Consider the following 16,871-nt stretch of genomic DNA (forward strand, 5'->3'; position numbering starts at 1 on the left):
AATGGACTTGGAGAAAATCCACTATTTCTGGGATAAGCAGTATAAAATGTTTTGTACATTTTTGGGATCTTGCCTGGTATTGGTGACCTGGATTGGCCACTGTTGGAAACAGGATGCTGGGCTTGATGGACCTTTGGTCTGTTCCAATATGGCAATACTTTTCTACTTATGTACTTGGGATTCTGAATGGAATCTTCCTACTCTTTGGGGTTCTACATGGAATCTTGTTACTCTTTAGGATTCCAGAATCTTGCTATTGTTTGCAGTTCTACATGGAATCTTGCCAGGTATTTGTGACCTGGATTAGCCACTGTTGGAAACAGGATGCTGGGCTCGATGGACCTTTGGTCTTTCCCAGTATGGCAATACTTATGTACTTATGCCAAGATACTGTTATAGAATTGGCGTTAGGCGCACGGCACTGGGGTGTCCAGACTGAGGGGCCAATTTATAGAATTGCTCTTTGAGTTTGTACCTGAGGCAATGGAGGGTTAAGTGACTTGCTCAAGATCACAAGAAGCAGCAGCAGTATTTGAGCCAGGCTTCTAACTACTAAGTTACCTCACAACTAAACTGTTGTTTTTATATTGATTTTATTATGCATGTTATTCGGTTTCAGATAGATTGCAAAGCATTTTTAAACAAATCATCAATTTTAATACGAATGCAAAATGATTTAAGGCCTTTTTTTACCAAAGCGCTATAGCGATTCCCGTATGACATTGCCAATGAAGGCCTTAAAGAATAAGTAGATAGTTTTATAAAGTTGAAGCGTAATTTATTTATTTACAAACTTAAAATATTGGAAGCCCATTTTTTTGTTGCACCTGAGAAAGATAACGGAAATAAAATACAGAGCTTTCATTAAGATACTTTGAATAACAAGACTACAGCTGAATTAGGTGCATTCTAGAAGTGACAGCTTCTGTATCCCTGTGCCCGTCCTCTGAACCACGCAATGCAAGACTTTTCAGCTGTGAGCTTCCTTCCTCTTCCCAATCATTTTTTTCTTATTTTCTGTTGAATGTTTTATTCACAATTTTTTTTTTTAAATACTGTTGTTCAGAAGTACTGCTGGAGCTGAGTCCCTACTCGTTTCTGTGTGATCCTGGTTCTCTTTGTTCATTGCCCTTGTTTTCATTTAGCTGAGAAAGCCTGTCCTTCTAGTTTTGTATCTTCGTTTCATTTGTTTGAAAGAGAGAAGGGCGACAAAGATGATACAGGGGATGGGACGACTTCCCTATGAGGAAAGGCTGAGGAGGCTGGGGCTCTTCAGCTTGGAGAAAAGATGGCTGAGGGGAGATATGATAGAGGTCTATAGGATAATGAGTGGAATGGAACGGGTCGATGTGGAGCGTCTATTTATGCTTTCCAAAAATACTAGGACAAGGGGGCATGCGATGAAGCTGCAGTGTGGTAAATTTAAAACGAATCGGAGAAAATTTTTCTTCACTCAACGCGTAGTTAAACTCTGGAATTTGCTTCCGGAAAAGGTGGTTAAGGTGGTTAACTTAGCGGACTTCAAAAAAGGGTTGGACGGCTTCCTGGAGGAAAAAGCCATAGAATGTTATTGAATGGACGAGGGAATAATACAGTATTTCTAGGATGGGCGGGACAAATTGCTTGTTCTTTTGGCCGCTGTTGGTGACAGGGTGCTGGGCTCGATGGACCCTTGGTCTGTCCCAGCATGGCGATGCTTATGTACTTAATTCTAGAGAGCTTTGCCTTGCTTTTCTCTTAGGGGCCTTTTTACTAAGGCGCGTAGGTGCCTACAGGCGTCCAAGGCGTGTCAGTTTGCAACTACCGCCCAGCTACTGCGATCCCCGGGTGGTAATTCCATTTTTTACGCACGTCCAATACGCGCGGCAGAAAATATTTGCTATTGCCTATTGTGTGGCGCTAACTGGGCGCTAAGCAGCAGCGTACGCACGCTGACAATTACCACCCAGTTAACGCGTGAGAGCTTACCGCTAAGTCGATGAGTGGCGGTAAGGTCTCAGGCCCAAAATGGACATGCACCAATTTTTATTTCGCCGCGTCCCAAAAAAAAGGCCTTTTTCGCAGGTGCGCTGAAAAACGGACCCGTGCGCATCTGATAGATGCGTCGACACCAGCGCAGGCCATTTTTCAGCGCACCTTAGTAAAAGGAGCCCTAATCTTTTAGGATTAAATGTAAGATTTTAGTTTTGGCATTTAAGGCTATTTATCGAGGATATCCTAGTTACTTAGGGAATTTGATTGTACCCAATATTCCTGTTCGTATGCTTAGATCACTCAATGCCAACAAAAAGAAGTGGAAAAGAAACCAACTTCAAGAGATCAGTCCAAACACCAGGATAAGATGCTCCAAACACAACTTTATTTGGACCCTACACGTTGGTATGAGATAGTATACCTCCCCTGATCAAATCAGAACACAACCGGTCGCGCTATATAGAATCCGGGGGTAAGTGTGTGACCCACACATGCCCCGCCCGCATGCACGTCCTTTGCAGTTATGTGCTAAAGCACTTACCAGCCTCTATTCGGCGCTAATTAACCGGCCAGGAACAGCTCCTAGCTGGTTAAATAGCACTCAACCGGCTATCCATGAATATTCAGCATCACTGGCTAAGTTTGGCAGCCAAATCGGGCTGCCCAAATAGCAGGTCTATCTTTGGCCACTATAAACTTAACCATCCAGCACTGAACATTAGCTTGGCCAGTTAAATTTAAACTGGCCAAAAATAAAACGGATATTCAATGCTGGTCATCGGAAACAGCCCAGCATTGCGTATCCGGGCTCACCGCCAACCGCGGGAGTTAGCTGGGCTGCCTCCCATGGTTTGAAAACCAGCCCCTTAGGCACCAGCTTAACTGCAGTTAGGCGCCTAACTTCCATTTGAGTGCCTAAATTTAGATGCCTAATTGACGACTAACATGACACATTATACAGTAATACCTCGGTTTTCGTCGATAATCCGTCCAAAAACAATCGGCGAAATCCGAAACCAATGAAAACCGAGGTATTTATTTCCATATGAATCAATGTAAATCCAATTAATAAATTTTTTTCCAGAACTCTCTTAAGTACAATTCTGTATCTGATGTCATCTCAAAGCACCTTTGAAACATTGCTTTTGTGTACAGTTTCTTGAAATTTGAAATGACATTCTGGGCCATGGGCTGGATGAGTGGTGTGGTATTAGGGGGTAAGAACTTCACTGTGATAAAACTGAACTCCTCCAACAATGTGTCTTCCAAACCTGGAGGATGTGCAGGAGCATTGTCCATTACCAGGAGGCACTTGAGGGGCAACTGATTATCCTGGATGTATTTTTTCACACTCGGGCCAAACACTTCATTCATCTAATCAATGAAAATTGGCCTCGTGACCCATGCTTTCTTGTTTGCCCTCCACATCACACAGTAAGGGCTTCACTACAATCACCACTAGCAGGAGAACGCGTGGGTCGCCTTTTGTTTTCACAAAATTAGCAGCGAGGTCACGTGGGCACGCCGACGAAATCCGAGACAAATTTTTCACGAAAAAAATCGACGAAAACCGACGATAACCAAAGTCAATGAAAACCGAGGTTTTACTGTATAGTACTAGGGGGATATTGTCATTGTGAACCACTTTGATCTGCTCACCAGTAGAGGCAGTATATCAAGTCTGAATAAACATTAACTCTCACTCTGGAAAGAGACTGAAAAGGATGGCTCCTTAAAGCTTGCCCCCTTCCTTAGGTATTTTGCACCAGTAGAGCTCATTCCTTTCTTAGGACACCTTACATCAGTAGAACACTGAAAACTCCTCATAGCCTCTGCTAGAGAGCTAAAAACTTGAGACTTTGCTACCATGCCACGGGGCCATCCTTTGCCTTCTTGCTTTCTATAATTTCACACACTCTTAGATATCTTGTTCAAGAGTGATACTCTAATTTGAAAGTCTTGCAATGGGTAGTATTTTGTATTAACACAAGGGCAACTCCAGGATAAGAAGTTTGAATTGCCCCAGTTTCATGCCTTGCCTCTTTTGATTAGATTGTAAGCTCTGTCGAGCAGGGACTGTCTCTTACATGTTCAGTGCACAGCGCTGAGTACGTCTAGTAGCGCCAGAGGTGTGCTGGTACATTTTTAACAATGGGCTCTCTCTTCAGGTGTAGCCAAGGGTGGAATGGCAGGGACAACATATGTGTCTCTCTCCCCCCCGCCTTGTGCGGATACATTAGGCATATCTTTGTTTGCAGGGGATGTCGAGCCCCAACAGCCAATAAATGGACTGCCACTGCTCCCCACTGCTTGTTTCCAGCTCTGAGCAGCAAGCTGGGACTTCTCGCTCATGCATAAGTCCCAGCCTGCTGCTCAGAGCTGGAAACAAGGAGCGGGGAGCAGCAGCAGTCTATTTACTTGGCTGGCAGGGCTCAGCATCCCCACCAGCAAAGTAAAAGAGAATTCAGGAGAGGGCCCAAGCCCACATTTTGGGAGCCAGTAGTTAAAGTAGCCATCCGTGTGTGGGGGGGGGGGGGGGGGCTACTTTAACAACCGGCTCCCAAAATTCTTGAAAACTTAACAAACTGCTCTCTTGAGCCCGTGAGAGCCCTCTCCAGCACACCACTGAGTAGCAATATAGAAATGATAAGTAGTAGTAGTAGTTTTGTGCATCCTCATGGCACAGCTGAGCTATCTTGCCATGCTGTTGGCAAGGACATGCCTGGATATTCTGGTGACTTGTAGTTTTGTGTAGAAGACTCTGTTGCAGGGGAGGACTGCAAGGAAGCAACGGCCTTCTAGGTTCTAAGGAGACGATTCAAGGATACGTGACACTTGTTGTGGGAAGGATATCTTCGCCTCATCATCTTCATGGGTTACATTGTCATGGCATGGGCTTCTTCTAGTGAAAGTGCCTTTAACGGAGTGATTCACTGCGTCCTTCAGCTACAAGAGAGACAATATGAAAAAAAACTTTAAGTGGTGGGTTAACAGTGAAACAAGCCAGTGTTCTTTCATTTCACCTACTTCCTCTCACTCTGACAGATTCTATGTGAGGAAATCAGCAATTTTACCAAAATCAGAAATTAAGGATTATGGGGCCAATGTTCAGACCACGGGAGTTAGCTCGGCTGACTCCGTTTGGCGCTGAGCCCTGGATAGTCAATGCCAGGCCATGTCTGGCGACTGGCATTGAATATCTGATTTATTTTTGGCTGGTTTCAAATTATCTGGCCAAGTCAATATTCAGTGCTGGCTAGTTGAGTTAAAAAACAAATTATCAATTAGGGATCTAATGAAAACAAACTGGCGTTGGTAATTAAACTGAATTTATCAATTGCACCAGAAATTCCTACATATAACTTGTGTCATATATGCTTTTTTATTTTTTATTTGCAGTGCTCAGTATAATGCTGTAGTGCCGTTTCCTCAGTTTTATAGCCAAGACGCTCACGCGAGTGATCCGGCCAACATTTTAATACAAAGGTCTTTTTCAAGACCACCGCAAAACAGTCTTCAATTTCCAGTATGGCTTTAATCTGGATCATCGCCATTATTCTCCACTCCGGTATTTAGACTCCTGATGTAGGCCTTTTGGCCGAAACACAACGTTGTGTCGAGTCAATATATTGAGTAATAAAATTTGGTTCATCTCCACTCTGGGACTCCTGGTTCTTTACCCACTGCCTTGTTGTATTGTGATTATCCGTGGGACTTCATTGAGTTCTCCACGTTTGTGGATTCTCTACTGTAGTGCCTTATAACCATGTGTTACGGAGTAAGCATACAGCCGCCAAACATCACAGCACTGACCCTCCCTTCCTATCCAATCTAAAAAAGCGGTCAGATCTGTGCTGTCAATAATAATGATGTCATGAACAAAACTGCTTTCACTAGCTAGCGATGGAGTACGAGTTTTAATCACTATGCACCAAAACACGGGTGACACAGAGTAGCAACAGACCGCACATTTATCTAACCAGCTAAATGAAAGCAGCTGTATGCTTACTCTGTAACACATGGTTATAAGGCACTACAGCATTATACTGAGCACTGCAAATAAAAATTTTTAAAAAAGCATATATGACACAAGTTATATGTAGGAATTTCTGGTGCAATTGATACATTCAGTTAAAAGCCAGCCAAAAATAAAATAAGCCTGCTATTTCAGCGGCCGAATCTGGCTGCCAAACATAGCCGGTGATGCGCTGAATATTAGCGGATAGTCGGCTACACGGCACGATATAGCCAGTTATCCGCTAATTGTGAATATTCAGCGGGAGATAACCGGCTATCTCCCACTAAATATTCGTGGATAGTCAGTAAAGCGCTATTTAACCGGCCAGGAGCCGTTCCTGGCTGAATATTGGGTGGTATGAATTTTGTGTGACTTCTTTGCATGTTTAATTTATTAATTTGTTTACGCATTTATGTTTTGCCTATCAAAATACTTTCCTTAGGAAAGAACAGCTTGACAAAAAAGGGTCTTCTGGCTATGTATAAAAACTCCACAAAGAGAACAGGTAAGTGACTCAAAAAAACCGATGATGCTGTGTGTGGTCTAGAAGGTTTATTGGCAAAAAAAAAAAACAGGAAAAGGGAGATCACCACAAAAACTCAATAAGCAAAAAAAAAAGGTTTATTGATCAACAATATCGACTCTATAGTCAACATAACGACTCGACACAGCCCTGTTTCGGCCCATCGGCCTGCCTCAGGAGTACTTCCTGTGTTGTATTGATGAGTAGGTGGATGTCATTTGTTGTATATATTTCTCCAGCTAAATGACTCTGGATCGTTTTCAATCTCATAGCAACGGTTTCTAAATTCAAATAGTAGCAAAATGAAAAAGAAACAGCTTGACAAAAAAGGGTCTTATGTCTATGCATAAAAACTCTTCTGGGTTCTGTCCAGAATACCAGCTGGTCCTGATGATTTGTTACTTTGCTGGTCAGTGGTCAGCAATCATCAATACTGAGCTCCATCCTCTCTATAACAATCCTATTCTTTATTCAGCTTCCCTCTTGCTGTCCTATCAAATGCTGTAGTTTCTTTCTTCTTCCTGGATTATAGTCTGTACCAGGGGCGTAGCCAGACTTCAGTGGGAGGGGGGTCCAGAGCCCCCCCCCCCCCGGCACCACCGACCCCACCCCCCCGCCATTGCCAACCGCCGCCTCCGCCACCACCATCACCAACTTTGACCCCCCCCCGCCGACGACCCTGTTGACCCCCCTCCCACCACCAACCCTCCCCCGCCGCCGCCTTCGCCTTCCTTTGCTGGTGGGGACCCCAACCCCCGCCAGACAAGGTCCTCTTCTTCCGGTGCAAGGCTTCGTTCTGTTTCTGAGTCTGACGTCCTGCACGTACAACGTGCAGGACGTCAGACTCAGAAACAGAACGAAGCCTTGCACCGGAAGAAGAGGACCTCAGATGGCGGGGGTTGGGGTCCCCCGCCAGCAAAGGTAGGTGACAGCGGGTTGGTGGCGGGAGTGGGGGGGTCGAGAGGGTCGTCAGCAGGGGGGTCCAGGGCCAAATCTATGGCCCCCGTGGCCCCACGTAGCTACGCCACTGGCCTGTACACAGCTTTGATTTTTGATTGAAAATGGTATATTAAGAATGCACCACACATAAACATAATACTAGCTGAGAGGATTGTTGTTTTTTTTGTTCAGTGTTGAATTGCTATCAGGCAGTCAATTTATTCAAAGCTGTATGTAAGTCCGGTTCAACGGGTACGAGTAGCTGTACATCATCTGTAAAGCTGTTGAATTGCATATCTTTTGACTAAATCAGCTGAGCTACCTGCTTGAGGTAGATATTAAACACAATAAATTACAGTATCAGTATGGATCTCTGGCCAGGTGGTAATGAAGTGCTGCCATATAGTCTGGACTGTTGTCTGCTAGATAGGATGTGAACAAGGCAAATCCCATGCCTTGGATACCTGTTACTACTAGCTGTGCTAATACGATATTTTGTTCAACAGTGCCAAAACTAACAGCGAGGCAGATCCCCTATTATGGTTTATGTGGAGATTGACTAGCAGGGAGAGAAGAGAACTTTCTCTGTTTTGTGACCAGGTCTGAATCTGGATTGACATGGTTTCAGCAAGTTTCTCTTTTCGAGGCAATTGCTGAGTTGAAGGCAGACTGTCTGTTCTATAATTTTCCAAGAAATAAGAGGTTAGAATAGGTACTGGCTGACAGTTTTCCAGCTTCTCCTGTTGCTAGCTGCCTGTCAGAAAGAGAGGCATTATCAAAATTTTGGCCCTTTTCTATGAGACCCTTGTTCAACCACTGTCCTGTGGGCAGTGGTTGAGGGAACAGGATATTTTTGTAGACCTCTCACAATTTTATCATGGTCTTCCTTTGTTAGTAGGCTATTTTGAGTCCATATGCTTTTGCATGGGAGTGGGGGTGGTTTTGTGCTCTTGTTAACTCGCAGAAGACTGTGAGTGGATGCAGCTTAGGGTTACCATATGTCCGGATTTACCCGGACATGTCCTCTGCGGGTTTTGCCAATCTGCCCGGATTTCTGGATAAATGGGCAGATTGCTAGCCTCCTCTCCCCTTACTTACTACTGCCCTGGTGGTCTAGTGACCTCTTCCGCCTTCGGGGCAGAAAAGAGCCCCCTCTTTCCGGCCCGGAGCGCTGCCCTGCATGTATCCTTCCTGTTCGTGATCGCGGCGCCGATTCAAAATGGCCGCCGAGAGTTGAAGTGACCTCACGAGACGTCAACTCTCGGTGGCCATTTTGAATCGGCGCCGAGATCACGAACAGGAAGGATGCATGCAGGGCAGAGCTCCGGGCAGGAAAGAGGGGGCTCTTTCCTGCCCCGAAGAGGTCACTAGATCACCAGGGCAGTAGTAAGGTAAGGGGAGGGGGGTGACGGGGAGGGGCAGTGACGGGGTGTGTGACAGGGGGGAGAGGAAAATGTGACGGGGGCGGAGCATGAAAGGGGGCGGGGTATGTGTCCTCCTTTTTGGGGGACAAAATATGGTAACCCTAATGCAGTTAGGCAGGTGCTTGACCGTTTTGCACTTATGTCCCCTCTTTGGTCATGGAAAACTAGAGTTTGTCTTTCACCACACTACTGCAATACCTGAAATCATTTTATCCAACGGGCAGAGTAAGTCGGGTACTATTCTGTACCTGTTCAGCAAACCTTTCCCATATATTAGACCCACACAAACATGCTTTGGACTCCCAATAGATAAATATAATAAATAAATAAAATCAAGTACCTCCTTTAGGCTCACCACTCCAACCAGTCTTCCTATGGAGGTAACATAAGCTGTTCTCAGTCCCAGCAAGTTGAAAAGGTCATAGCACTAAATAAAGACAGAGTATGATGGTGACAGGATCAGCCAGAGACTCCAACAACGTACAGAGAGTGCTAAATCTGAAAATGCAAAAGGAGGCCTAGCAGAATGCAGTGTGCCGGGACTGAAAATGCCAGGGGAGGCTCCAGCAAAATGTGAAGCGTGAAGGGGTTGAAAATGTCAGGGGAAACTTCTAGCAAAATGCACAAAGCACAGGAGCTGACAATGACAAGGGAGATTCCGGCAAAAATGTATAATGCTGTGGTGTTTAAATAAAGTCTTGCCCAGAATCCTGACCAGGTCTTTGGTGAGATCTTTGTTACCAGGACAGCTATAGTGATTCATCCTATTCCTTGGAGAAGATCTAGGTTAACACTTTTAGATGTTTTTCTATAACTGAGGAGAAGGGAAAATAAAGTGTTGTGCGTGGAATCAGCTGCCTGTGTGTGAAATCTGTGTAATGTACCCTAAACACAGTGATATGACAAGTGCAGGGCTGAACATACAGGAGATGTAGGAGGTCCTAGTGACTATTTGCAGTTACGATTTCCTCACCTCATACAACGTTTCCTTCTCCATCAGCCTATAGGGTGCAGGGTCAATGATTAAATCCTCCATGCGGACAATCTCCTGTAGCTGCTGGCACTCCCATTCTTGCACCTGCAGTGGGGGAGCAAGTGAGAAGATTAATTAATTTATTTATTTATTTGCTGCATTTGTACCCCACATTTTCCCACCTATTTGCAGGCTCAATGTGGCTTAATGGCTGAGAACGAGCAGTCTGCATCCCAAGAACATGTACTAAATCTTCATGCCATATAAAGAACCTCCATGGAATAAAAGTATAGCGTATTTCCACTCAAATAACTTCCACACTTTAAAGGATGTAGTAAGAGGCACATTGGAAAGACAATAAGCCTCCCAAAAGGTGACAAATGGGGCATTTCTCTGGAACACTGCCATTAGAGTTAACAGAAGAAGGTGAGTTGTGACATACTGTGTGGCCCCCAGAATGTGGAAGCTGCTGCATATGCACAGAAGCATCGTCAAGCCTTTGCTGAAACACTTTGGAGAAAAGCAGCACACACAGCTGTTTGTTGTTGAAGAGCAAAAAATGTCTTTGCTTGAATAGTGATTGAGTTATGCACAGACAGGAAGGGAGACATTTGAAAAAAGCCCGCTGCCTCCATCTGGGTGGCCTCCTCCCTCTCCAGATGAAAATTCCTGGTAGACTAGGAGATCACCCCAGGTCCCAGAAGGCGACCACCCCTCAGAATTGCCTTTCCCTTCACCCGACACTACCCAAAACCCCCCTGGTACTCTAGTGGACCCCCCCCACCTTGACTCCCTGATTCCTCGGTCTGTCCAAAAATAAATCCCTGGTAATCTAGTGGACGTGATACAGCCTACCCCCCCGGACTGCATCAGAATTCTCTCTCATGTACCTTCACGAAGATGCAGGAGTAATGCCCACTTGCTCCTGCCTCAATGCTGCCATCTTCCAAAATGGCAGCCCCTGATCCTGCATGATGTATCCTGGGATGCACCACACAGGGTCAGTCTGACAAATAAGGGAAATGTTCCATTATTTGGTAGTCTCTGCTCACAGAGACTAGCTTTTTACTCAGGTCTTCTCTTCAACTGATGCTAATTAGGTATTATTGATCGCTCCATTGTATCCAGATCCCTGCCCCTCCTCATTCTCTGCTAGTTACTGTTTTTTTTTTTTAGTCTAAGGAAGATTTGTTGTCTTATTCACATTCCTTCCCTACTATTTGTGGTCTTTGTCTGGATATGTTTATCTTCTTAGAAGTTTTTAGCTATGTGTTATCCTTTTACTGCTTTGTTTTCCATAAACTGCCATGATGGTCTCTGTGACGAAACAGGGGACTTATGTCTGTGACTTCTTATGTGAATGTTTGACATATTTGTTCCTCAGTGCATTTCCCTTGTTTGGCATGGATAAAAAAAAGTGCACGCCCTAGCATCAGGATGTTGTATACGCTAGGGATCAATCAAGCCCAGCTGCGATATCATCGAAGTGATGATCCTACCGGACTTAGTCTGCTGCTTCAAATTTTCTGTCTATCCATTAAAATGTCCTAGATCTGACTGAAATCCCCATCCACAATTAAAACTCTGGAATTCACTGCCCCAATTCAGCTAGACAAATCTTGAAAATGTTTTGGAGAATCTACACTCAGGGTATATATGTTCACTATAGTAAATGAAGACCCGCCCACTTTAATTTGCACAAAACCCAATGGCCCTCTCTATCACAAGTATGAGAAATTATCTCATAATAAAGCACTTTCTGTACCAATATCAGTACCCCATTATGCTTACCCACTACAGGTGAAAATGCAGTTGTCACAGAATAATCATCCCTTAACGTCAGGAAGTCCTTATGAGACAAACGTGTCTCTTGAATAAGAGTTATTGCAGCACCAAGATGCTTCAAATATGGCAAAAGCTTTTTTTTTTCCATTAAAGAGTTATTTAAACCCTTCACATTAAGTGTTACCAACCTCATAATGAGGCCATTTTACAAAGATGAATAAGGGCCTACACACGTCCAGCACGTGCCAAATTGGCATTACTGCCTGGTTTCCGCGTGCCAGAGGGGATCCGGGAAATTATAGACCGGTGAGCCTGACGTTGGTGTTGGGCAAAATGGTAGAGACTATTATAAAGAACAAAATTACAGAGCATATTCAAAAACATGGATTAATGAGACAAAGTCAACATGGATTTAGTGAAGGGAAATCTTGCCTCACCAATCTACTACATTTCTTTGAAGAGGTGAACAAACATGTGGATAAAGGTGAGCCGGCTGATATTGTGTATCTGGATTTTCAGAAGGCGTTTGACAAAGTACCTCATGAAAGACTCCAGAGGAAATTGGAGAGTCATGGGATAGGAGGTAGTGTTCTATTGTGGATTAAAAACTGGTTAAAAGATAGAAAACAGAGAGTAGGGTTAAATGGTCAGTATTCTCAATGGAGAAGGGTAGTTAGTGGGGTTCCCCAGGGGTCTGTGGTGGGACTGCTGCTTTTTAACATATTTATAAATGACCTAGAGATGGGAGTAACTAGTGAGGTAATTAAATTTGCTGATGACACAAAGTTATTCAAAGACAAAAAAAGCAACACTGGGCCTTCAACACTAAGACAACAGGAGTATTTTATTGATAAATGACCCGACACAGGCCGTGTTTCGGCATTAAGCAATGCTTGTACAAAGTTATTCAAAGTAATTAAATCTCTGGAGGATTGTGAAAAATTACAAGAGGACCTTACAAGACTGGGCGTCTAAATGGCAGATGACGTTTAATGTGAGCAAGTGCAAAGTGATGTATATGGGAAAGAGGAACCCGAATTATAGCTACGTCATGCAAGGTTCCACATTAGGAGTCACGGACCAAGAAAGGGATCTAGGTGTCGTTGTTGATGATGCGTTGAAACCTTCTGCTCAGTGTGCTGCTGCGGCTAACAAAGCAAATAGAATGTTAGGTATTATTAAGAAAGGAATGGAAAACAAAAATGAGGATTTTATAATGCTTTTGTATCGCTCCATGGTGCGACCGCACCTCGAATATTGTGTTCAATTCTGGTCGCCGCATCTCAAAAAAGATATAATGGAATTAGAAAAGGTGCAGAGAAGGGCGATGAAAATGATAAAGGGGATGGGACGACTTCCCTATGAGGAAAGGCTAAAGCGGCTAGGGCTCTTCAGCTTGGAGAAAAGGCGGCTGAGGGAAGATATGATAGAGGTCTATAAAATAATGAGTGGATTTGAACAGGTAGATGTGAAGCGTCTGTTTACGCTTTCCAAAAATACTAGAACTAGGGGGCATGCGATGAAGCTACAATGTAGTAAATTTAAAACAAATTGGAGAAAATGTTTCTTCACTCAACGTGTAATTAAACTCTGGAATTCGTTGCCAGAGAATGTGGTAAAGGCGGTTAGCTTAGCGGAGTTTTAAAAAGGTTTGGACGGCTTCCTGAAGGAAAAGTCCATAGACCGTTATTAAATGGACTTGGGAAAATCCACTATTTCTGGGATAAGCAGTATAAAATGTTTTGTACTTTTTTGGGATCTTGCCAGGTATTTGTGACCTGGATTGGCCACTGTTGGAAACAGGATGCTGGGCTTGATGGACCTTTGGTGTTTCCCAGTATGGCACTACTTATGTACTTATGTACACTTTTAGCCATAAAACCAGAACAAGTTGTTAAACTCACTAAGTAGGGAAAATCATATGGGATTCAAAAGAGTGCATTTCTGCTTAACGGATGTGCAGGACTGGAGGATACTGTGGTTGGCCTGGAAATGCTATTAGAAATAAGAGGAATATTACCTACCATGGTATAATACTGGGTACGTTTTTTACTGGACCTCCGACGTCTTCCTTCCTGGAAATATCTTGTTTGCTACTGGGCAATAGTAAGGGAGAGATTGTTAGGACTGTTTAAAGTCAATAAAATAATGACAGAAAATTGCATGTGTCCCTGTAATATGAATATAGTGACTGGAATAGATCTTTCAAGGACTACTAACCCTAAATCACCTGCCATTCATCCTATAATCATCCGTTGTTTACCTAAATATCACAACTAGAACAATCTTCAAAACCTGCACATTCATTTACAAAATAATAGATGGTTTAGCACCTGAATACATGTTCGATTTAATTGATTTACCAGCTTGAAATTAATGGGAACCGCAAAAAAAAATCAAATGATGTGGAAGTTAGGCAATTGCCTAAGTAATACCAAATTACCTGTTTTTGACCTGTGTAGGCGGCTGCCTAGTGGTTCACATCAGAAATGCATCCATAAAATCCAGAAAATATCTTATACTTCATTATCCTAACTATAAAAACATCATTTCAAGTCTATATTATGCAAAGATTTCTCTCACATAGGCACTAAATGGTGGAATGATTTACCAGTTGAAATTAAACAAATTTCTAACTATTTAATAGTCCAAAAGTTTCTGAGAACTTTTCTCTTTGAAAAATTCCTGAAATAAGAATGTTATCCATCGAATTCTAGTATTTCTATAAAAGCCTATGAATTCTAGCTAAGTTACTTTAACGAATCAATCTTTACATCAATATTTGTATCTGCTTTTACTTAACTGTTGGTTATCAATAGAAATCAAACAAAATAAAACATGGAAAAGAAAATAAGATGATACCTATTTTATTGGACATAACTTAATACATTTCTTGATTAGCTTTCGAAGGTTGCCCTTCGTCAGATCGGAAATAAGCAAATGTGCTAGCTGACAGTGTATATAAGTGAAAACATTCAAGCATTACTATGACAGTCTGACAGGGTGGGTGGATGGGGGTGGGTAGGAGGTATGCATGGGGACATCAAAGCATATCATTGATATTCTAACAGGATGGGTGTGGATAGGTGAGGGGTGGGGTGATCAACAGAGACATACAGCTTTATGGTTTATAATGGGCTAGGAACCCCAGGTCCTTGTTAAGTCCTTTCTGTTGGGTGTTAAAATATTCAATCATTCTGACTTCAAAGGTCTTACGTTCTTGTATGGTTTTAAAGTTACCTTTCAGTATTCTCACTGTAAAATCACTGGTACAGTGTCCTGGTTCTGATTTCACAGTGAGAATACTGAAAGGTAACTTTAAAACCACATAAAACTTTAAAGCCACATAAATAGCAGGCCTATCTTTAACCCATGGGCGTAGCTAGACTTCGGCAGGGGGGGGGGGCAGAGCCCGAGGTGAGGGGGCACATTTTAGCCCCCCCCCCCCGGCGCCACCGACCCACCCCACCACCATTGTCGCCGACAGCACCCGCCCGCCAGTCATTGTCGACCCCGCCACCACCAACTTTGCCCCCCACCCCCGCCGATGACCCGCTCAACCTCCCTCCCGCCGCCAACCTGCCGTCGCCTACCTTTGCTGGCAGGGGACCCCATCCCCCCACCAGCCGAGGTCCATCTCGCAAAAGGCTTCCTTCTGTTTCTGACTTCCTGACGTCAGAAACAGAAGGAAACCTTTTGCGAGGAGGACCTTGGCTGGTAGGGGGTTGGGGACCCCCGCCAGCAAAGGTAGGCAACGGAGGGTTGGCGACGGGAGGGGGGGGGGGTCGAGCGGGTCGGCGGCGGGGGGGGGGCAGGGCCAAATCTACGGGGGCCCAGGCCCCACGTAGCTACGCCACTGCTTTAACCACTAACCACTTAACCACTTAGTACTGAATATTGGCATAACCGGTTAAGTTGCTGCAGCCAAAAATGAAACCGACCCCCCCTGATATTCTGCAAGCGGTGGGCAGCACTTTGACTGCCTGCTGCCAGCATTCAACCCTGATATTCGATGCCAGGCAGTTTTTGGCAACTGGCATTGAAGACCCTGTTTCAATTTTGGCCGCGGCAACTTAACCAGTTAAGCCAAAATTCAGCACTAACCAGTACCCTGTGTACCTGAATGTAACTCATGTTGAGCTACTACTGAAAAAGGTGTGAGCAAAATCCAAATAAATAAATAAATTAATTAAATAAGTGCTTAGCGGTTAAAGATAGGCCTGCTATTTATGCTGCCTATTCTAACCGCTAAACATAGCCGGTTTGGCGCTGAATATCTGTACCTAACTGGCTATGTTGCCTGATATAGCCAGTTAGTGGCTAGCCACTAACCATGGATATTCAGTGGGAGATAACTGGTTATCTCTTGCTGAATATCCATGGTTAGGCGCTAAAACATTATTAACTGGCCAGTAGCCGTTCCTGGCTTATTAAATAGTTTTGAATATTGGGCCTCGGATAGTCAATGCTGGTCACCAGAAACAGCCCAGCATTGAGTATCTGGGTTGAACACTGGAGGTGGGCAGTCAAAGTGCTGCCTTCTGCCAGCTGAATATCGGACCCTATGTTTCTATGTACAGAGGGTAGAAATCTCAACCACTACACAACATTGACAAGTAATTGCGAGAATGAGGGTACACATGTCCTGAAATCTAGAATGAGATACTGTCCATGCCCTTTAGCTGGGGTCTATCCCAATGATGGCTGGGCTAGATGGAAAATGGGCTTTGGGTTGTAAATTGGGCAATACCCTCCTATACATTGGTTCCCAAACTTCTTCAGGATGTCCACAATGAATACAAATGACATTGATATGCACGCAGATCTCTCTCATGCATATTCACCATGGATACCTGATGCACAAACTGGTTGGGGATCTTCATTATTCAAGGAAGCTGAAGATAAAGGTTCATAATGCCATAGCATCAGTAGCGCTTGACTGTAATTCAGCTGGGCAGGAGGGAACTATTACGGTGCTCCCTCTCCCCCTTCCCCACCAAATTACTTTTCACTGAAAAATTACTTGCCAATATCCCACCCTTCCCTGTTCCCTGGTATGCACAGGCACACTCATTTCTGGCCTCCTTACACAATCCTTCAGGTAGAGCCTCCTAACTATTTGAATCAAGTTTTCACACTTTCAAAAAGTTCAAAGACCAGGGGACACTCATTGAAATACTTTAAAAACAAATAGGAGGAAATATTTTTTTCACTGAAAGAATAGTTAAGCTCTGG

General features: G+C 43.9%; 1 protein-coding gene across 1 annotated transcript in view; it reads right to left on the reverse strand.

Moving 5' to 3' along the window:
• Positions 1-4,629: 4,629 nt before the first annotated feature.
• Positions 4,630-16,871, reverse strand: part of LOC115456984 (chloride channel protein ClC-Kb-like) — a 68,788-nt gene continuing 56,546 nt past the window's right edge. Inside the window, exons 19-22 of the mRNA XM_030186411.1 lie at positions 13,661-13,729; positions 9,852-9,956; positions 9,219-9,305; positions 4,630-4,920 (exon numbers count right to left, since the gene is read on the reverse strand). Coding sequence (XP_030042271.1) covers positions 4,780-4,920; positions 9,219-9,305; positions 9,852-9,956; positions 13,661-13,729 — 402 coding nt within the window. The 3' untranslated portion in view covers positions 4,630-4,779. The remainder of the gene's footprint in view (positions 4,921-9,218; positions 9,306-9,851; positions 9,957-13,660; positions 13,730-16,871) is intronic.

This window comes from Microcaecilia unicolor, chromosome 14 (assembly GCF_901765095.1).
Source record: "Microcaecilia unicolor chromosome 14, aMicUni1.1, whole genome shotgun sequence".
NCBI lineage: Eukaryota > Metazoa > Chordata > Amphibia > Gymnophiona > Siphonopidae > Microcaecilia > Microcaecilia unicolor.